We start from the raw sequence: 22076 nt of genomic DNA on the forward strand, positions 1-22076 counted from the left end.
TAGTTCTTTATATATAATTATTCTGTCTACGTTTATTTAACTTTCTTACTTTAATTATTAATTTATTTTAAATATTATCCCTTTTATAAATCAAGAAGTAAAAGAATATTCATTTCACAATAAATAACTGAAATTAAAAACTAATAACACCTATTTTTTTTCTTTTCATTCTTTCCTAATATGATCATTCTGATAAATAACTCATATTCCTTAATCCAATTGCAAAGATTAATTATTCATTAAAACCATTAATACATCATTATTTTAAAATATCACAACATTCAATAACTTTATATAAGCTGTAATTTTAATTGATGGTCCACGGAATTATAAATATATATTACATTTTTTGTATGTATAAAATTTTATGTAAAAATAAAAGAAATAATATGATTTATACTTTAATATTTTAAGAAAAAAGACAAAAAAAATAATTTTGAATTATATAAATGAAATATTACATAATTTCAAGTCAATATAACTTTTATATATAAAATTCATATAAGAAATTTACCGTTAACAAAAAAAGCAAGTATATGAACTCAATAGTGTCAGCAAAATTGTAGTTCGGAGACGACAATTTGAAGCATGGGAAGACTCGGTCGCTCTAAAAGGAAAGGACAAGTTATTCATTTTGAAGGTCAGATAATATAGATAATATATTTTTAGTGAGTGTGGATCTCCAACAAATAACAGTGACCGAGGAAAGTGCTCAGATTCAACCTTCGCATAGACTACACTAACTTCTCACACACTTTGGATTCAATGTTTTATGCTACGTACATGCTCAAATCATTTTTGAACAAACAAAAATTGGGCAGTCAAGATCCGGGAAGACTGAAAAATGAAAGATATATAATCACGCCATATATAGCCCAAAAAAATCAATTTTCTCCCTTTTCATAATCGTCTCATCTATCTAAGATGACAATATAAATGGATCAGATGACAATAACAAATGAATATTGAACTGGAAATAGCAATACCACTAACTCTAGCTTTCGTACAAACGTGATGAACATACATATCTACTTGGACCAAGCAACTGCATCTATTTCAGCTTGTGCACTCCGGTACAACTCTAGTCTCTTTGCAAGAGCACTCCGTCGTTCCATAATTGCAGGATCCTCATTCAGCAAGGAGGACAAACGCTTGGTCTTCCAAAACGATTTATGCAAGTCGTCAATACTTAAATTTATTTACCCAATATCAAAGCCAAATGAAATAAAGGCTAATATATATTGTATCAAATGATAACTCTTCATCAAGAAATCAAATAAACACTATAAATGATCAAAATTAAAAATCAATGATCACGGAACCGTTAGTGAGAACTATTGACTATTGCACGAAATAAGAACTCTAAACATTAATGATTAAAATTAAATTATAAATGCACATGGTTTTAAACAAGAATAAATATATATCATTATATTCGGAAAAAATCAAGATTAAAAGAGAAATGTAACTCAAACTTTGAAGAAAAACATTTTTTTCTTACCTCCATTTTGCCTAGGTCTGTGAAAAAGTGATCAAGTAAACTTCGTTTAGCCTCCCGCACTTGACAATAGACAATGGACTTGGGAATTGAATGCCGCAGTGTAGCACAGACCATATTGACATACGACAAAATTGTTGTTCCTGTTTACAAGTGAGTGAGTGGTCCATTTCAAACATAATGAGGAACATACACGTCAAACTACAAGAACAAAGAAGTAACATAACAAGTGGAATGCAAAGAGTAAGACTTACCAATTCGCCTTAGATATGAATCATTATATCTATCAAAAATTGAATGTGTGGGATTGCCGCCCTTATCAACATCTTGAGGAAGCTTCCGAAAGAAATCAACAGTCAGGTAGCCACATTCCATATCAACTAGCTGCAGTGTTGCTCTTTTGCTTTCGTCTCTCATTCTTTCAAGTGAATCAACAGCTGCAGCCCCAACCTCAACCCGGAGACCAGGATACTGCTTCAAGTCCTGTAAATCAGCCAGGTTATGTATTAGCTGGGAAAGAAAAGATTCAAACTACAGTATATGTAAAGTAAAAGCGGATAAAATTTCAGATCATTCCAGATCATAGTTTGATCATAGATAATCATAAAAGGCATGAAAAAAGGACAAGGGTTATCAGTTCCCACATTGAAGCCTGTCCCCATTACTTTGGAAATTCCAAAATAGATGCATCAACATTCACAAAACCCAAATTTCATCTAATAATGAAAGGCATGTCTATTATTACGTCACAACTCACCATAAAATTATGGCCAAGTCTCTTCTTTAAGCCCTCTTCACTATGTTTTGCAGGTTAATTTTTTTCACCAAATCATTTTGAGAATTGGCAAAGAAAAATATAGAAAGGGTTAGATATCAATGCATGCTTTCAACTTCTAAAGTGAAGCACTAAAAGGAAAGTTCTATTATGTTACAATTCGGTTATCATACTCTACGGTAGTAAATATTGGTCGTTAAAGGGACAACAAGGGAAAAAGAGGGGGAAGGGTGGAATAGTAGAAAATAGTATGTTAAGACAATGTATACACAAAAATTGACGATTGTTACTGTGAACTATTGAAAAAAAAAAAAAAGATGTCAAAAAATCAATTAAGGTGGTTTGAACTAGTGTAAAGAAAGCTACTAAAGACACGTGTGAGAAGAGTATAAGAAAGAAACAGGATGGCAGAGTGAGTATAAGAAAGAAATTATTAAGTATTACCAAGTGTATAATATCATAGAAATTTGTTTTTTAGACGAACCCAAAAGCGTCGTCTGACACATATAGCTATTGTAATTGTTGAAATGATATTAAAACATGAACTTTGTCACTGGAATGCTAGTGAAAAATATCAGAGCACTAACAAGTACGACAACTTGTCACTAACAAATGCAGCAGAAAAGTTAAATAGGTACTGCTAGGAACATGCTAAAGTTTACAATAGCTTTGTGAACATCAAATAAAGTTATAAGAAATACTCCAGAAATGTTAAACATATACAGCCAGGAACGTACCACAGTCTCACTGATAGCTTTGTGAACCAGGTCCTTTAACAGGGCATGAACCTGGAAGCATTTAAAATGACACTTCAATGAGCATGAACCAATTAGAATAAGATTCAAGTGGAATGTGTAAATAAATCAATCAAGAAAAAAGCACACAATACAACAAAATATTAATTTTGAAAAATTCATCAACTAATAAACTTTTGACAAGATTGAAATTCAATTCAAGGTTTTTTAATGATTTAATCAATAAAGAGGCTAATTTGTCAGCTAAGAACATTAAGTAAAAGGAGGGCCATCAATCAATAAAACTTTTTGCAGCCAAATAAACTTCCATTCAGGAGTGACTGTCTCCTATGAAAATTAGATGATTCACAAATGAAATCATACAGCATCAACAGCTGCCTCAGCAGGGCCCCTTATAGTTATTAGAGAAGATTCAATGAGACGGCGATATCCTTGTTCTGGAGCTATTAGATGAGGCTGGTACCCATCAGCTTCAGTAATAAGCTTCCTTATATTTTCCATCGAAAGCTGCTTATCAAACTGCAACCTTTTTAAAGCAGCAGGGAGCTGATTGTCAAAGACATTATAAATTTTATCACCTCCAGGCCGCCTGTAGTAGATCGGACAAATTATTGAAGTTAGTTTGAAACCAAAAACGAATGCAGCATGGAGATGAATTTGAAACAAAACTAGATTACAAAAATTAACCACATACACGCCATCAAGATGATCTTTAAATATTTGATCAAATGAGCGGCATATTTCCATGATTGAGTACAACTTGCCCTGCATGTGATGGGTAATGAGTCATTAAAAAATTTCAAACACCAAGCTAAAATGCCGGAAAATAGTGTCCTGCTCTTCACGTTACTACAGTGAATGAATAAATCAAAAACCGACCAGCATATCGTGGGAATGGATATTTACAGCTTGTGCACAATGGCAGAAGTTTAGAAGGACAAAGCCTTTTGACCAATGAACTAACGAAATAACAGTGGATTTTAAAGAGAAAACTTACCCCAGCATCAGCTGCAACAGGCTTTCCCAAACGAGTTAGTTCAGCTTCAAGTTCGGCTATTGTTTTGTTAATAAGAGATTGAATGCCAGGAATTTTGGACTTGATTACTGTTTCCAAGTGCTGAGACATAAAACAAGAATTTTTAAGTACAAAAGCAATACATTTAATTTAAGACACACAATGCTACAAATCTTATCTTTATACCTTTGAGAGCATCTTTGCCAGATGCTCAGAACCCATTCTGTGTGCAAGGTGTTTATATTCAGGGGTACTATTGAAGTACTCACGTTCTCTACGTCTAGCAGCAATCATGTCAACATTCTTGTTTATGTCTTGTTGGGATCTATTCACGACACCAATCCAGGGAAACTTTAACCTATATGCTCTTCCTTCCAACATCTGGGAAAAAAAATATATATACATATGCCATACACATCAGTACTGTAAGTAATGAGACTATGTTCAATTCTGTAGTAGAAAGAATATTTCAACTTGTAAAATCATAAGCCTAGTAGACACTGCATTAGCCTCCTAATCAATATGAAACCATGACTAGAGTCCATTGAAATCAAATAATTCTGTTAAAAGAATAAACATGAATTCGGTTTCAATTGAAACCAAGCTCATTTTTGTCAATTAAGGAAAGCTCAGTCAATTCTGGTGATTGATTGATAAGTAGCATTCTTGCTGTTCCAATAAAAGAAGGAAACTAGCAGAGCAGCATTTAGGGAGTGAGATATGAAAACCTAAATATTTCATATAGATGATAACACCATAAAAAAATGTCTTGATGCACCTTTTCCATAGTTATGAGAATCCCTAATCTTGCAATGAATTATCACTGTGTCATTATATTGGTATTGATATTTCAGTTGTTTAACTTACATCAACAGCATCAGTACCCTTGTCCATAAGATCAATCTTTGTCAAAACTCCAATGGTCCTCTCCCCTAAAAATTTGAAACGAATAATCCAAGAATTAGAACAACTTACTTTCTTTAAGCTGATCACTTCAATAAAACGCTTTTAACAATAAACAATTAAAACAATTAGAATCATGATGAGAATTTGGCCCTGCTGATGTCAGGGAGCTCGTTTCAAGAATAATGTGTTATTAAAACTATTGATTTTCTTAACTGAACTGTAATGAATATATGCTATGCATATGTATAACGAAGTACCAAACTGCTAATCAAACTCTATTTTATAATTATCATTTAATTTTTTAATTGAGTATGTGATAAATATATGCTGCTAGAGTTATGATATTTTTCCTAATTTGAAATTTGATTTTGGAATGAAGTTTGAAAAGTGGTGTGTTGTTATCATTGCAAAATTTATCTTCACTAATTTGAAATTTGACTTTGGAATAAAGTTAGTACAGTGTTTGTAATCGTTGCAAATTCGATCTTTCATGTTTTGTTTCAGGTTATATGTACACCTTAATTAGATTTTATTTTAATTGAGACTAATTCAGCCAAGGTAAAGGGAAAAAACTTTTAATTTTTAATTGGATTGAATTTTGTTTTAATTGAAACCCATTCACCAAGAAAGTGAAAAAAACAGGTGAACTTCAATTGCATTAATTTTTAATTAGTTGGTTGGTGTTGCAGCTAACAACACACGTAACAAGGCCTATTCTTAATTGCATTAATTTTTAATTAAACTTAGATTTATTTAAACTGAATCAATTTATCCAAAAAGGTGAACGGGTGGTGCAGCGTACAATCTAGAGAAAACGGCAGTGTACAATCTAGAGAAAACGATAATTCAAACGATTTTACGACCTTGATCTTGATCGACGACCCTACTAATTTTACAACTATGCATAGGATCTAAATTGAAAATATTATGTAAAATTGTAGGATCTTACAATTTTACGAGTGAAATCTCGATTTTAACTACAAAAGTCACAATGTTCTCTACATGCTAGAAACTTTTAATATTCCATAAATGCTAAGAAATGGATTTAAAGTTTAATTTTTCTTTTTTGTTTTATCGTTGGTTAAAGCATAACTATGATTGAAAATATTGAATGACTAGAAATAGTGTTTAGTTGGAGTTATTTAGCTGAAGATCATGAATTTAGACAAGATTGATGAGATTTGATGGGCAACTTGCTAACATAATGTCTAAAGCACTTAGGATATCAAGTTAGAAATTCATAGAGCTCAAACTTGGCATTTCTATGTCAAATCACAAAGTTGAGTATCAAAATTATGATATTTTGGCTTTATCTAATTATATTTTAGAATAACGTGTAGACAGTTTTTTGTTATTGTTGCAGATTTAATCCTTGATGTTTTATTTTAGTTAGTTAATTTAAATTTAAAATAAATTTAGTGGCAAGTTAAATATTTTTGGAATTTCAAATTGATTGTAAGTCTATACATAGACATCCTCATTTATAAATTTCAATGGTTATTTCTCATCAATTTTAATCTGTCTATTTTCTCTGCAAGTTCCAATATTTTTATATTTTGTTTTTAAAATATATTCCAACATACACACATATAGCTGTATGATGAACGAATTATCGCATTGGTTATGAATACTCAATAACAAATGAAAAACTTCAACAAGTACAAGCAACATCAAGAGTACTCAAAGATGAAAGAAAATGAAATATTTTGAAATTACCGGTAGGATCCACTTCACGGGAAATTTTAATTGCATCAGATGTTGCGAGATCTTGATTGGCTGGTGAGATAGCCAAAATTATACAGTTTGGCTGCAAATTAACATCAAATTCAGCATAGAATATTTCCCACATGGAAACATTCTTTAAAAAATGCCTACTGTGAAGCTGATAATCAGAAAAAAAATAAACACATAGCAAGATTTTTGCACACTCGGCGAATTTTCCAAGTTATGTTTTTCAGATATGTAAATTATGATTGTAAAAATCATATATAAATTATGCTTGCTTACGAAGTGTTCCTTACTTCCTTAAACGAGATATTTCCAATTACAGCCTATAGCATGATCATGAACCATACCTTCTCAATGTAGGAGCGAACCATATCCTCGATGTCTTTCACAATACTGTCCGGTTGCCCCTCTATAATTTTCGCAAAAAAGATCAGTCAGTATCTTATGCATCATAAAATTTAAGAACTCCCACAGCCTGTAGTCATCCACAGTAAAGACATGTCAACTAGTTGCTTACCTACAGCTACTTTAGTAAGCCCGGGAAGATCAATGAGCGTCAAGTTAACAACTGCAATAGTCCAAGAGGTCGCTCAAAGTCAAACAAACGGATAGTGTGATTGATCTACCAAACATTGTCACAAAAGAAAAAAATTCAAACGCACCATTAGGTGAGTATATACTAAGATGAATCGGAACACTAGAAATTTGTTTGGTTCGTCCAGTCTCTCTATCAGTTTCATCTTGAATCTCCTTCCTCACAGCAACTACACAAATTAAAGATCACCATCACTAATAACAGTCATACATAAACTGAAATCCACCAACAACATTAAATCAACCACGGAGAGAAGCTTATACATATAAACCATCCATTTATTTACGAGCAATAGCAAAGAATACAGAGCTTGTGAATTGTAAATTGAGAATAAAAAGTACCAAAATCGGTGAACCTCTTCCTCGGGAGGTGCAGGAACTCAGCGTACTCTCTGCTTCCCTCTTCAATCTTGTGAAGCTGCAAAACCAGCGGTCGCCGCGTAACAATCCCTGCAAGACGATTCGCACGAGTGAGTTTCAAATCAGAAGCATCGATTAAAGAAATACATATATAGAAATGGAGCAACGATGACCTGATCCACGAGGTAAGAAATCTTTGCCGACCACGCTCTCCAAGACGGAGGACTTTCCTGAGCTCTGAAAGGGAAAGAAACACGATTCGTTATGATTCGTTGCTAGATCAGAAGAGAAGTGGATAAGAGAGAGGGATCGGAGGTGTGACCTGGCCTCCGACAACGGCGATGGCGGGAAGAGAGTCCCACAGTGTGGGGAGTGCAGTGTTTTCGCCGTGGTCACCTAAGGCGGTGCAAGCTCTCTGGATTTTGTTCACCAAAGAAATGAGATTCTCCATTCGGATTTCTGAGATCTGTTCGGTGGATCGGATTCAGATCGCCGGTGACGGTTACGGAGAGGAGAGAGAGAGAGAGAGCGAGGGTCCCGATTGGTGCTGTGTCGATTGTGGTTGAGGGGTTCGAAAGGGGAAACGCGGAGTCCTTTTGTATGGAGTGTGTGGGTCTGGAACTTGGTTTGAAAAGGGACGCGATGCCAACGGGATACTATCTTTTACAGTCTTGTAATAATTTATTGGAAACGCATTTTACTGCTTAGTCGGTCGCTGTTTCCACTGCTAGATTCTTGTTCCGCTGTCCTCTCTCTGTAATGGAATTTTACTTTCTTGTTAAGGAAATTAATCCACATTTACAAACGAAATGTTTCTACTATTTTAACATATGTAATTACACTTGTTAAATCTTACACAATTGACTATTCTACTTTAACAAGTGAATTTGACGATTCTATCTGGTGTCGCATTGGTTTTTCTCACACAATTGTTATTTTGTTTTAAAATAAAATAATACAATACCAGAAGAGTGAATAAACATATCTGAAGCCTTGAGAAAATGTCAGAAGAACAATTTAAGTTTGCTTAAATACAATTTTATTTTCTATTTTTCTACCTTATTAAATTTAGTTTTATTAATAAGGTCTTAATTTTTGTTAATTTGATCATTCTTCACAATGATATTTAAATCGTTAATGAGAATTAAATAATATGTCAGGTGACATTCCGTAATTTTTTTTAAACTTTTTTATTCTTTTTCTTAATTTAAGAAAAAATGGTGTACTTGTTAAGTTAATATTGTTACAATATTAGTGTGAGTGTCAAATGTTAGTGTCTTACATTTAATTTAGTTATAATTTTTTTTGTTAATTATTTTAATTTATTTTATTTTAATTTTGTTCAATTCAATTTTATTAATTTTTTTTAAATTGATCAAATTTAATTTTTATATAAATATTATACTGAATTTTTTATTAACATTCACATTTATATTAAATATTTATTTCATTATTTTTAAATTAGCTCTCACCATATTATTGGAAGATAAATATTAATTAATGTTTGATTTTGTTATATGTAAAAGGTAAGGTGAGAAGAAAATTTCATCATTGTTTTTAAAATTATAAGAAAATATATTTATTGTTTTTAAAATTAAAGGATAAATTCTGCATTATTTCGATTCCATATTTTATGATTCATGACATAATTTATTGAGATCTCATCATTTTCAACAATTTCAGTTACCTGAGGTTCTTCTGGAACTGAATCATTGATTATGTCAAAAGAATCTTTTGGGACTTTTACCCTCTCGATTAGGCCATCTTGCCTTTTTTCCCTTTTTCTCACACGAGGATTTTTATCTTTGGAACCCAAAGGCCTACCACGCTTTAGGCGTGTTTGAGATTCATTTGCTATATTAGATTGTCCAACAGGAATATCAATTCCGATTGGAGTATTAGCAGCGGGTATATGCGACTTAGTTACCCTTTTTGTGTCGGTAAAAGCATCTGGTAATTGGTTGGCCAATTTTTGTAAATGAATTATCCGTTGAACTTCTAGTTCACACTCTTTTGTACGAGGATCAAGATGAGATAATGATAATTCATTCCAACCAATATCCTTTTCCAGTTTCTTTCTTTCTCCCCCTAACGTTGGAAAAATTGATTCATCAAAATGACTATCAGCAAATCGAGCTGTAAATAAGTCACCTGTTGATGGTTCAAGATATTTTATTATCCAAAGAGCTGCATTATTTAATTAGCCTTGTTGCACAAGAAGGTTTGAATTTGCACCTCATGGATGTTGTTACAGCCTATTTGTATGGCTCTTTGGAAAATGATATTTATATGAAACTCCCTGAAGGATTTAATGTGCCCAACAAAGCAAATTCTAAAAAGGATTATTCAATAAAATTGAATAAGTCCCTTTATGGATTGAAACAATCAGGACATATGTGGTATAATCGTCTAAGTGAGTACTTATTAAAGGAAGGGTATAAAAATGACCCTATTTGTCCTTGTATTTATATGAAAAGATCCGAGAATGAATTTGCCATAATTGCTGTTTATGTAGATGACATAAACATAGTTGGAACTCCTAATGAGCTCACAAAGGCAATTTATTGTTTAAAGAAAGAATTTGAGATTAAGGATCTTGGAAGGACAAAGTTTTGTTTGTGATTACAAATTGAGTATTTAAACAAAGGTGTTCTTGTACATCAAGAAGCTTATATAACGAAAGTGCTTAAAAAGTTCTATATGGACAAATCACATTCACTATGCACTCCAATGGTGGTGAGGTCATTAGATGTTGATAAAGACCCTTTTAGACCTCAAGAAAAAGATGAAGAACTACTTGGTCCTGAAGTACCATATCTTAGTGCTATAGGAGCACTAATGTATCTTGCTAATTATACTCGACCCGATATAGCATTTGCTGTAAATTTGTTAGCAAGATATAGTTCTTCACCTACAAGAAGACATTGGAATGGAGTAAAACAAATACTCCGTTACCTTAAAGGCACTATGAATATGGGCTTGTTTTACCCAAATGATTCAAAATTAGATCTAATGGGTTATGCAGATGCAAGTTATTTATCAGATCCTCATAATGGTCGATCACAAACAGGATATTTGTTCACATGTGGTGGCACAGCGATTTCATGGCGATCTGTGAAACAAACAATAACAGTAACATCGTCAAATCATGCAGAAATTTTAGCATTACATGAGGCAAGTCGTGAATGCGTTTGGTTAAGGTCTATAATTCAACATGTGCGACAAACTTGTGGTTTATCCTTGGGAAAAATGAAACCAACAACGATATATGAAGACAATAGTGCATGCATTGCTCAATTGAAAGAAGGATATATTAAAGGAGATAGAACAAAACATATTCTTCCAAAATTCTTTTTCACTCATGATCTTCAAAGAAATGGTGATGTAGAGATCCAAAAGATTCGCTCATGTGAAAATCTAACAGATTTATTTACAAAGTCTTTGCCAAGGAAAACTTTTGAGCAATTGGTTCACAGGATTGGACTCCGCCATCTTAATGATGTAAGTTTACATGAGGGGGAGAAATAGAAGATGCAAAGAACAATATTATATAGAATGATGTACTCTTTTTCCTTCACTAGGTTTTTATCCCAAATGGTTTTTCCTAATAAGGTTTTAACGAGACACATTCTTTTATCAATGGACACCCAAGGGGGGTGTTATGAATTAATGGTCGTCCATTAATTCATAACATATTTAAGTTTTAAAATTTCTTATGTAAAAATATGTCAAAAGTGTTTGCGTAAAGGGTGGGATGGTTAAATTTCCATCATACATTATTTATTTTATATTAAGATAAAAACTTATTTCCATATATTTTGGTATGAAGTGAAACTGGGAGGATAAATAAAATAAAAAATATATAAAAGAGATATTAATTGAAACATTTTTTTTGTGTGGAAACTGTTTGAATAATTGAAATTATGAAATAATAATAAAGTGAGATGATTTTAGTAGAATAACGATATTTTAACTATTTTTTTTATATTTTTAATTTATTATTTCAATATTTTTTAATTATTTTTTTTAGTATGATAATTTAATGATTGAAGTGACAGAGTAAATATGGGTCAATTATTAATTTTGTTTATTAGTTTATCTGTATGAGAAATATTAAGGAAGTAAAATTGTATTCATATCATGGAATTCATTTTATAGTTTGTGGCGTGAACAATTTTTTGTGTAGTAGTTTTGTTTCATATATTTTAAAAATGGACAATTTTAATAGTAATGTAGCATAATTTATTTGTATCTGTTTAGTTACATGAGACAGTGGAGGAAAAATAAGAAATATTAAGAAAATAAAACTTTATCCATAGAATTAGACTAATTTTCTAGTTTAGTGCGTGAACCAATTTTGTCACCGTAGTTTAAACGGTTGAATCTCAATTCATACATTTGAAAAATTGACGCTTTTAACCTGGTTGTCTTGATAGTTTAATTTTAATTTGTATATTTTAAATTTTAATCGCCCCATTTTATTTCATATACTCTTGAGAATGTTGTTGACAAAACAAAAATTGTCAGAGGTTAAATATATTTTTGTCTCTCAACTTTTAGTGAAAATTAGAATTAATTATTTTCGAAATTTTGGTTCAATTTAATCTCTCAACTTTAAAATTACGTGGATTTAATCATTTTAACTAAATTTTGTTAAGTTTATTTGATGTTTCAAATGCGTTTTCATGAGAGTTTCTTAGCTAATATTGAAATAAAAATGTATCAAACCGTATAAACATCTCAAATACTAGCATATGTGTTTAAAACGTTAAATAAACTTAACAAACTTTGCTTGAAAGGACTAATTTCACACAGTTTTAAAGTTAAGGGATTAAATTAGATCAAAATTTCGAAAAATGACTAATTCCAGTTTTACTGAAAATTGAAAGATAAAAAACATATTTAAACCATAAATAAACAGTAAAATATAAATCAATATCGAAGAAGATTGTAATTCAGGAATAATAAAATCCCGTCTTATTTAAAATGGGTGAAAAGACAAATTAATAGATATTTTGAAGATAATGAATAAATAAAATACAAAATTAAAAGTAAATATTTCATTTGAGTAAAAATGTAACCGAAAAACTTGCCGAATAGTAATGTATTGACATGTTGTGATGTTTGTAATGGAGGATCCTAATTCAAATGTTGTGAGGGATTGAGATTTGAGGTTGCAGATATGATAAGTATCCGTTTGAAACATTCAAACTTGTAAAGTGTCACTGCCACCGAAAATAGTCCCCAGTGGCCACGTATGATAAGAAATAAATTTGATGCAGAAGAGTATGGTAAAACTGAGAAACTAAGGTGAATCTAACAATAAAGAAGAAGGGTTCAAAGAAGAGAGAAAAAAAGTTGCAATGATTTGAATTTATGTGTAACGGTTACATGACACGATGACAATCTTATTCAAACATAATATAAATCACTCACTACAAAAATGCCACTTCTATAATTGGACACAACCATCAATTCTTCTCACTGCTTCAGTGCTCACTACAGAACACCTTTAACAGAATATTGATCACCAATTCAAATTAGTACAAAATTTTGTTCCAGTGTATCAGCTAGCAACAATTATTATGCTATTTTTAATTTGTTTGACTTAAGAGAGTAATTTTCTGAATTAGCACTACAGTTCTACATGTTATAAATACAGACACACAACCCTCCTGTCATTAATAATCAAGTTCACATTGTAGGCGACCCAATATCGCTACTAACTTGCAAAGATTCCTAAGACAACATGAATCATAATATTTTAACAATGCAAACTATCCAAAAGTTCAAATTTTGCATGCACACTAACAAAGTAACACGAGTATAAAATAAAGGATAATAATATTATGACTATATTTTTTAATTTCTATTATTTTACTTTTTAACGTAATTTAGTGTAGACTATTGATCAATGTACCATTATTTTTTATTTTGAAAAAATCAATAATTTGTACTAAATCAGGTCATTAAATTAGGTCACTAAACTAGGTCACGTAGTAAATGAAGAGAGTAAAAATATAATTTTCCTAAAACAAACTAACTATAGTTTAGAAACATAATGAAATTGACTTAGTCCCAGCTTAGTCTAATTTCAATCCAAAGCGCGTTGCTTAATTTCTCCATGACTCATTCTTCCTATCACTTTCTAAGATACCGTGATATGGTATTCGACAGAGACTGAAGAAGAAAGCTAAGGAAAAAGAGTCAATATGATGTAAATTTTTCCAAGTAAAAAACAGAACTTAGCCCACCAAATTACGTAATACCTCTTAATTTTCATCACGCGTTTGCTTAAAAATGTTTGACCAAGTGTGTTTCTTGGGTTTTGATAATACAGTACTAGAAAAATATAGTTAGTTCATAACCCCATTACAGTAACAATGAGTTCTTATATTCAATACTTGAATTTTGTTTTACACCAATAACAATATATCATTGTCATTTCAAAAAACAACAGCTTTATAAATCAGACTCTGCAATTGATCCCACTCTTTTATATTTATTTTTTTCATCTTAATTTTAATGTAAATATACACTCTATCAATTGTTTAAATAATAAATCAGACTCTGCACCTTTTTCACTGGGATTCAAGAGAGTTGCTCTTCAATTCAATTACACTTGAAGCTTCAAATTTCAAACCTTTTATACGTTCATTACAGTCTTAAACAGAGTACAAAAGAAAAAGATGCTTGTCTCGTTTCCAGTGGACAGAAAAAAAAATGCCACTTTCTTGTCAAATTCCAAAAAACCCTCTGTTGAACTATGCTTATTGACCCTTTCAACAAGGAGAGTATAGTCTTTTGAAGTTCAGCATGCAGAAGATGCACAAAAGAGAAACATCCAAGTTCACAGTCAATCACCTGAAGCTTGACTAGTAATACTATAGATACTAAATTTCTTGGGAAGATATGCATAGTTCTCTCTCATTGGCTAAGAAAATTTCCAAGGGAACTAAACTAACTAAGAGCTTTTACTATTATTTTCTTTGAGTGCCCGTTTGACACTTCAAACTTGTGCAAGACCAACCCTAAATCATTGCTATAAATTCACTCTTCCATGCCCCTTTTGCTCAGCACTTAACACAGTTTGTTCCTTCGTAAAACTGATTAACTGAGAATGATTCGCACCATGTTTGCATGCTTCGGAGGAAAAGTGTCACATAAAAAGGCAAAAGTGGAGGCAGTGGAAGTGAGAAAAGGAGTTTACAGAGATGAGTCGAGAGAAAAAGAAAGAGTGAAGAAAAGTGTGCGGTTTGCAGAGGTAGAAGCTACGATAATGGGAGAAGAAAATGAAAATGAAAAGGTGGTGGGAGAAAAAGAAGGGGTGAGAGTGAGGGTTAGATTGACAAAGGAAGAAGCTGCAAGGTTGCTCTCTAAATGCAACGAAGGACCTCTTCACTTCAAGGACATTGCACATCAACTTCTCTTCGTCCCTGTTGATCGTCTCTGCATTCAAGAATCTCTCTAGCACTCACTGCACCTTCTGCAAATTTTTTCATCTCTTCATCACTGCAATCCTTCTCCTTCCCCTGTAATTAATTAATTACTACAATTTTGTTTTTGTAAAAAATGGTTGCATATGTTAATAGATTTTTTTTTTTCCGTGATTTTCATGTCTACAAAACAAAACACACTCATGAACAACTTAGCTTGATTTTGACAATAACGGGAATTGGTCACCAGCAACATATACTCTTGCTTAGTCTAACATGGTATTATGTGTATATATACACCTGCTTCTGTGACATACTTCAATGGAGCTTTATCGTTTCTTCATCCCTTTACTTTTGGGATTTTTTTCCGGATCAGATAGGAATCGTGGTGAATTCAATTCTGGAAAAAGAATAATCAATCTGGGACAAAATTCGGTTTTAGTATTTATATTTTTTATGAATTTTGTTAGTTAATTTTAGGATAAAAAATATTTATTTGCGAAATTTTAGTTAAAAATCATGGAATTCCTTTTTTCTAAATTAGTTATCACTTACGATTATTGTTATATATAAAAGTATTTTAAAAGAACAATATTTACTAACTACTTGTTAATTGTGTGATTAGTATCCTTGATATTGAAAGAATCATCCTAACACTTCTATATTTTAATATTTCAATTTTAGTGTGAGGGAACTTCTCTTTCTCCCTCTCGTGTATTGTACTACCATCACATTGCATGTGAGCAAAAGATACAAAACAATTATACCATCACTAATTACCAACCCATATTTCTGTTCTCGAAGGAATAAGCGTGGGAAGCGATAAATCCAATGACAGGGTTTGGGGAAGAAGCTCCCAACCCCTATTAAGATTCATCACGAGATGGACGTTTTCTCTATTTGAAAAAAGACAAATGATATTATAATTTTCATTTTCTTGACTTCTCATTTTTAATTCAGAGCTCACATTAAGTTACATCAGAGAATAAATTACAAAAGTTAAAAAATTAAAATTAAAATATAATTTTCTTTAAAAAACCATCATTATTTTTCTTTTTTAACAATTATAGAGAGTAAATTATGAAAGTCAAAAATTGATAATCAAAATATAAATTTTTTTGAAAAAAATCACCATTTTTTTTTTTACAATAATAGCACATAAAACATTGATTATATGATATAGATTATGTCGTAAATGCATTTTTATACGAAGAAATTCAGAAATAATTATATGTATGAGTGTGCTTGCAAGCATAATATGAGAAAAATGTAGAGTTCTTTTTCAGATATTTCAAATCAACTAGATATATAAAATTAAATTATAAAATATTAATGGGATACATACATTTACACACTGAAATTTTAAAGATGATTTAAATATAAACCCACTTGTTAAAATTCTTGTTGAGTAATCTAATGAAATGAATTATGTGACTTTATCAATTAAAATTTGAAAGGAAAATTTTACAAATTGTGCTAGTTTATATTAATGATTTTTATCCATACAAGAATGACAAAGTGAAACTTGTCATGTTAAAAAAAAAAATCCCACACGTTACGTTTCAAATAAAAGTGCTTGGGCAAATTTTCTTGGAGGTTAAATATGGAAGAGATCTTTTAGAAATATTCAGAATGCTGAATTGCAACCCCATAGCAAGATGTCAATGCAAATTTTGTGCAATTAAAAGTGAAGATCTTGGAAGTTTATTTATCCAGAACTAACACGACCAAACATTTCTTTTGCTGTTGGAGTAAGAAGCAGTTTTATGTGAATATTTTAACTTTCTATGTTTGCGAGTTCTGGTCCAATGGCACGAATAGAAGATAAAGAAAAAAACATGAAAATCGAAACATATATTGCTAAGTAAGAATCTATGATGTGTGGTTTAGATTTATAAATACGTTCTTGAAGATCATGAAAATCCTCATTCAACAACTAACTGGAAGCCGGAACCGAAAAGAATAACTAGAGTAAAACTAAACCACTACTTATTACCACATTATTGAAATTGTGATAACTAGAGAATAAAACTAAACCACTACTTATTATCACATTATTGAAATTGATAATTAAGAAAGGATTTCCTATCTTAGAAGGGCTAAAGGTAACGGTTCAAAAAGACCCCAAAAGAAAACATCTATACTTAATCTAAAAATCAAAACATCACTTAGAGGAATCTCCAGATTTACCATAGCCATAAGGGTTTTTGCTAGCCCAGTTCCATTGATCCCGACACATATCATGGATGTCGTGTTTAGCCCTGCAACGACAATAAATTTGTGAGAAAAAAATAAAAAAGGGGAGGAAATAAAAATTCGAGAAACCTTGCCCAATGTTTTTTACCAAAAGATGAAAACATTTGTATATTAGTTGGTAGCAGCTTGACACGACAAAAAAGAGTTTTGAATAGACGTGAAATCATTCGGTCTTTTAATAACACGGCGGTGATATTCACAAGGACGGTAATGACAAATGAAAGAAATCATAAACTTGTTAAGGCAAAAAAAAACTGAGCCTTAAGAGAGACAAAAAAAGTGGCTATTGTTCACTTTGATGCAAATCAATACTTACTTCCAATTAAGTTCTTTTTCCGCTTTGTTCGTTGAAGCATAAACAATTTCAGCATCTCCAGGTCTACGATCACCCATTGAAAGTGGAATTTTCTGAACAGTAATAAATTGAAAATTTTAATTAGTCATGTACTGAAGAGTAGCTTAATCCACATATATTATGAAAAAGTTGGTACAGTTTATCTACTTAAACACGAGAAATTAAACAGATTTGTTGTATGTAATGAGTAGATGTTTTATTTCTAAAACTTTTGTTGCTCATTGAATCTGTAGTAGTCAGTCACTGAGATCGTGGAGTTCGTTGTAGTTTCAGTTTAGAAATACTGGTTAGTTTATAGAATTAGGCCAGAATAAGTTCTCAATAAATAAGAGCCTCAAATGTATCTCTTGCTATTGAGCATAAGCATGCTCTCTATCTCTCTTTATGAGTTTGATCTTTATTCCTTTGATCCATGAATTTGTAACAGTCAGAAAGAGATAAATATGCACTTGAGATTCAAAAAAAAAAAAACAGAGGAATGCTCCAGGACATATTAATGACAGTCCAATAACTACACAGTTGAAGCTTGCTTCACATTTCTTCCATTTCATTGTATCTTATCAGAATGCAACTGATTAAGAGATGCTAGGCATTTCAAATGAATGTTCACACTGCAAAATTTGAAGTCCCGGGACAACAGAAAGAAACAAAATTGCGTTTATATAAAAATGACAAGGTTGTGACAAGGTTTATCACTATGTTACCTTTCCAGAGGCCTTTTCAAAAGCCTTTACCATCTCCAAAACTGATGTTCCTTTTCCTGTTCCCAAGTTATAAACTTCACAACCTGTATAAACAATCAACGAAATTTTATCAAGGTAACATCACGACAACAATAAAGCCTTATCCCATTCGCTTAAGTGAGCAACCCAGACCATATAACAGTATTCGACTTGGTTAAAGACCGAGGTTTCAGCTCATTATTTAACAAAGTAACATAGTATAAAGGGAAAATCCAAAACAAAATGGGCCAACAGGAGAAGTTATCATTGCCTTTTTCAGATAAAAATCATTTCACATTCACAATCTTTCAGGGTTTACCAAATTGAACACACTAGTAAATTGGGAATAATACCTATTTTAGGATCATCCAGTTTACGCAAAGCAGCAATGTGCCCATCTGCTAAGTCAACAACATGAATGAAATCGCGAACCTGAAAAAAAAATTTATTATGTAATATCCTTGAACAAAACAAAGGCAGCTTTTGGAAATGAAAATGAATGCTTGTAAGAATTTGGCAAACTGAGACTATGAAAGCTCAGGATATCCAAAATCATTAAAACATTCCAAGCCAACGGGAAAAGGTGTATCATTACAGGATATTAATCAACTGTTAGTTGTATTAACTAGATGGAATTTATTAGTGAGTTAGGTTGTTAGAAATGTCTGTTAGTTCTTAATCACATCTCTAATAAGCCCTTTGTCTCTTTACCCATGACAATCAAATTAATGGGAATATTTCTATGGAAGTTTTATCTTATTATTTGAGCAATATGGCCTGTGGACTTGTCTAAGGTCACTTGTATCTCTTCTCAAATTTTTATAGGAGGGAGTGGGGGTGAAGATTGCATGCAATCTTTCAAGGAAAAAATTCACTAAACCAATTCAAAAAAGTGATAACATACTCCAGTGCCGTCACATGTTTTATAATCGTTTCCAAAAACTGTCAGTGCAGGGAGTCTGCCAACTGCCACTTGTTGAACAAAGGGCATGAGATTGTTCGGAATTCCACGAGGGTCCTCACCAATAAAACCACTAGGATGCGCACCAACTGGATTAAAGTATCTCAACAGTATAATTTTCCAATCTGAATCCGAACCGTGGAGATCACGACACATCTCTTCGATGATAAGCTGAAAAAACAAATCCCTCATCAGATATCATTGTCAGTTTCCAAGATAAAACAATAGTACATTGCTATCAGTAATACTCAAAATTTTAAAAATTAAAATAAAAAACCACTTCTTTTTTTCATTTTGCAAGCAGCCATCATTAGAGCATCCTCAGTTTTACTGTCTAACAATCTCCTAGTCATACCTTGGTCCTTCCATATGGGTTTGTCGTTTTCAAAGGGAATTCTTCGGTACATGGAACCTCCTTTGGCCAGCCATATACAGTTGCTGAAGATGAGAACACAAGCTGACATCATTCAAGAAATATAAAATCAGTCGAATATTCAGATTGCAGCATCAATAAAATATATGCGCAACAAATTCCACAAGAAACTTCAAGATAGCAGGGGACCATAAAAAGAAAAAGGTTCAGACTCCATCTTAAGATGTTGCTTCTAATTAATATTTTTTTAACAAACAACTGTAATTTAGTGTGGAAGAGGATTGGTGAACATTGATATGTAGTTAACCCTAGATAGGAAACAGAGGGGTTAAACAGGTGATATGATCTGATAGAAACAGAAATAAGGAAAAATAAGTGTTGATGGAATGTATGGTTGTAAAGGAGTCTACTAGTCATCAGTCTTTAATGGGGAACACTTCCGCTGATTCTGGTCTCACAGATTGATGCGATGGAAGTGTGACTATTCATCAATATAGCTACATTTGTCCATGCAGTTGAAGCCAATCAAAACAGACCCAACAGATCAAAACTAATTTTTTTTTTTTGTTTTATCAGCAATAAGATGAAAACTAAAATGAGCATACCTTCTTGCATCCATGGGCAGCCATGACTTGAAATAGAATTATTGTCCCAATCAAGTTGTTGTCAAAGTATATTAGTGGTTTGTGCACACTTTCACCGACTGCTTTCAGCCCAGCAAAATGTATGACAGCATCAAACCTGCAGGAAAAAGATACATAGCAAACAACTTTTATTTACCAATCAGTTACCGAATAGAACTACAATAGAACGTGAAGCACCGACAGAAAATGAGCAATCACTATTTTCCTTTTCTCAATCACAAAAATTTATGCGCAATACTTACTTTTGTTTTGCAAAAACTTTATCCAGCGCATCTTTGTTCCGCAAGTCTAACTGCAGCAGGAAAAATAAAACTTAGAGCCAATCAGCACGACAATAAAGTATCAATAAATAAGAACGTCTGATAAACAAAAACAAGAGCCTGCACCAAAACAGACACAAATCGAGAATACAATTCTTATAGTTAATAAAATTGGAATCATGGAAAACAATACAACAAATCACAATTAAACACAAATCACATCACATCAAAAGTACAGTGTGTACTTGTCGCACTAATTGTGAAACAGACATTTAGTTCCAAATTGTCATGAAACACAGATCAGCATAATTCGAACTTGTCACCGTCTGTTTGTTTAGTATTTACTAAACTATGGAATAAAGCGCATCACAACACTTTTTCTTTTACAAGTAAGTGGGGCCCACCACAATTTACAGGCTCGGTGAAAAACTCAAAAATCACACAAACTCAATACAGGGACAAAAAATCGAAAAAATAAAAACGTGAAATCGAAATCAACAACGAAAACACCACAAACATCATTTTCCGAGGACCATGCAACAATCCTAATTGGGATTTTGTGTTTGAAATAGAAGATAAAACGGTCGAAGCCCGGTACCTCGACAAAGGAAAAGTTCTTTGCCAAATTTCCGGCGAGCTCCTTGACTCTGGATACGGCGACTGGGGAGGAGTTGTCGAAGTTGTCGACGGCCAATACTTTGTAACCGGCGTGGAGGAGCTGGAGGACGGTGTGGCTGCCAATGTACCCGGCACCACCGCTAACCATAATAGTTGCCATAACGAAAGTGTTTCACAGGAGAGAAAAAAAAAACACACACACAGAAGAATACAAGAGAATGAGTAAACTTAATAGCGAGAGAAAAGGGTGAGTTATGGCAGTGCAAAAGTTACGAGTTTGTTACGCGCCAGGACTTTTTCGGTGAAGGCGAGAATTCTGTGAGTAACACGTTCACAACAAATTTATAAGAGTTTTTTTTTTTGCAAAAATTTCACCATTTTTTTTTCTCCAAATTTTTATACTGCGGATTTCCAGGTCATCCACGTGGATCTCTCCACTGTGTCTTTGCTTCGGATTTTGTCTTTGCTGCTTCCTGTTCCTCCCACTCCAATCACTACAATTTCGCATTTCATACTATTCTCCTTCAGTGGCCATGAGTTTAAAATTTAATTATGGGATTATGCTAACTATTTTCCAAATAAGATAATATTCTTTCCATTTTCACCATTATTGTGCTTTAACGAATAACTGATTAATATCGTTTTGAAAGTGTAATTTTTTTTTATGTTGTTTGTATTAAAGATGGATTTTCTGTGTAATAAAACATGATTATTAGCTAATGCGATTTTTTCCTTGTATTACAAAAATCAGGATTATTTCCATAAGCATTCATATTTGACTTTTTTTGCTTCGAAAATAGTGGAGGTACGCTTAACTTAG

At 32.3% G+C, this 22076-nt stretch overlaps 2 protein-coding genes across 4 annotated transcripts; both read right to left on the reverse strand.

The window, feature by feature from the left end:
- Window positions 1-835: 835 nt before the first annotated feature.
- On the reverse strand, window positions 836-8286 carry LOC114178066 (dynamin-related protein 5A). 2 transcript variants are annotated; one of them, XM_028063755.1, is made up of 16 exons: window positions 7954-8281; window positions 7805-7868; window positions 7614-7721; window positions 7340-7441; window positions 7195-7245; window positions 7025-7086; window positions 6666-6756; window positions 4911-4975; window positions 4230-4424; window positions 4026-4145; window positions 3723-3793; window positions 3392-3617; window positions 3011-3061; window positions 1753-1981; window positions 1502-1641; window positions 836-1157 (listed from the first exon to the last, which is right to left on the reverse strand). In XM_028063755.1, the coding sequence occupies exons 1-16, from the start codon at window positions 8080-8082 to the stop codon at window positions 1029-1031; spliced, it is 1833 nt and encodes a 610-aa protein (XP_027919556.1). In that variant the 5' UTR covers window positions 8083-8281; the 3' UTR covers window positions 836-1028. The 2 variants fall into 2 exon arrangements, with proteins under 2 accessions (XP_027919556.1, XP_027919557.1); XM_028063756.1 differs by lacking the exons at window positions 836-1157; window positions 1502-1641 and adding an exon at window positions 2256-2295 and having other exon boundaries at window positions 1754-1981; window positions 7954-8286.
- Window positions 8287-16901: 8615 nt separating this feature from the next.
- LOC114176233 (UDP-glucose 4-epimerase GEPI48-like) lies at window positions 16902-21715 on the reverse strand. 2 transcript variants are annotated; one of them, XM_028061193.1, is made up of 9 exons: window positions 21237-21715; window positions 20621-20670; window positions 20340-20475; window positions 19717-19818; window positions 19305-19532; window positions 18754-18832; window positions 18383-18465; window positions 17640-17731; window positions 16902-17328 (listed from the first exon to the last, which is right to left on the reverse strand). In XM_028061193.1, the coding sequence occupies exons 1-9, from the start codon at window positions 21414-21416 to the stop codon at window positions 17232-17234; spliced, it is 1047 nt and encodes a 348-aa protein (XP_027916994.1). In that variant the 5' UTR covers window positions 21417-21715; the 3' UTR covers window positions 16902-17231. The 2 variants fall into 2 exon arrangements, with proteins under 2 accessions (XP_027916994.1, XP_027916995.1); XM_028061194.1 differs by lacking the exon at window positions 21237-21715 and adding an exon at window positions 20884-20925.
- Between the last annotated feature and the right edge of the window lie 361 nt (window positions 21716-22076).

The sequence above is a fragment of the Vigna unguiculata genome, chromosome 3 (genome assembly GCF_004118075.2).
Source record: "Vigna unguiculata cultivar IT97K-499-35 chromosome 3, ASM411807v1, whole genome shotgun sequence".
In the NCBI taxonomy this organism is placed as follows: Eukaryota; Viridiplantae; Streptophyta; class Magnoliopsida; order Fabales; family Fabaceae; genus Vigna; species Vigna unguiculata.

Coding starts and splice junctions, on each gene's coding strand:
- LOC114178066 (XM_028063755.1), bottom strand. CDS start 8,082: ATGGAGAATCTCATTTCTTTGGTGAACAAAATCCAGAGAGCTTGCACC. Junction 7,722..7,804: donor TTTCTTACCTCGTGGATCAG/GTCATCGTTGCT, acceptor ATCGTCTTGCAG/GGATTGTTACGCGGCGACCG. Junction 1,642..1,752: donor TTCATATCTAAGGCGAATTG/GTAAGTCTTACT, acceptor ACTTGTAAACAG/GAACAACAATTTTGTCGTAT.
- LOC114176233 (XM_028061193.1), bottom strand. CDS start 21,416: ATGGCAACTATTATGGTTAGCGGTGGTGCCGGGTACATTGGCAGCCAC. Junction 19,819..20,339: donor CTGCCCATGGATGCAAGAAG/GTATGCTCATTT, acceptor GAATGATGTCAG/CTTGTGTTCTCATCTTCAGC. Junction 17,329..17,639: donor GAAAAAGAACTTAATTGGAA/GTAAGTATTGAT, acceptor TTGTCGTTGCAG/GGCTAAACACGACATCCATG.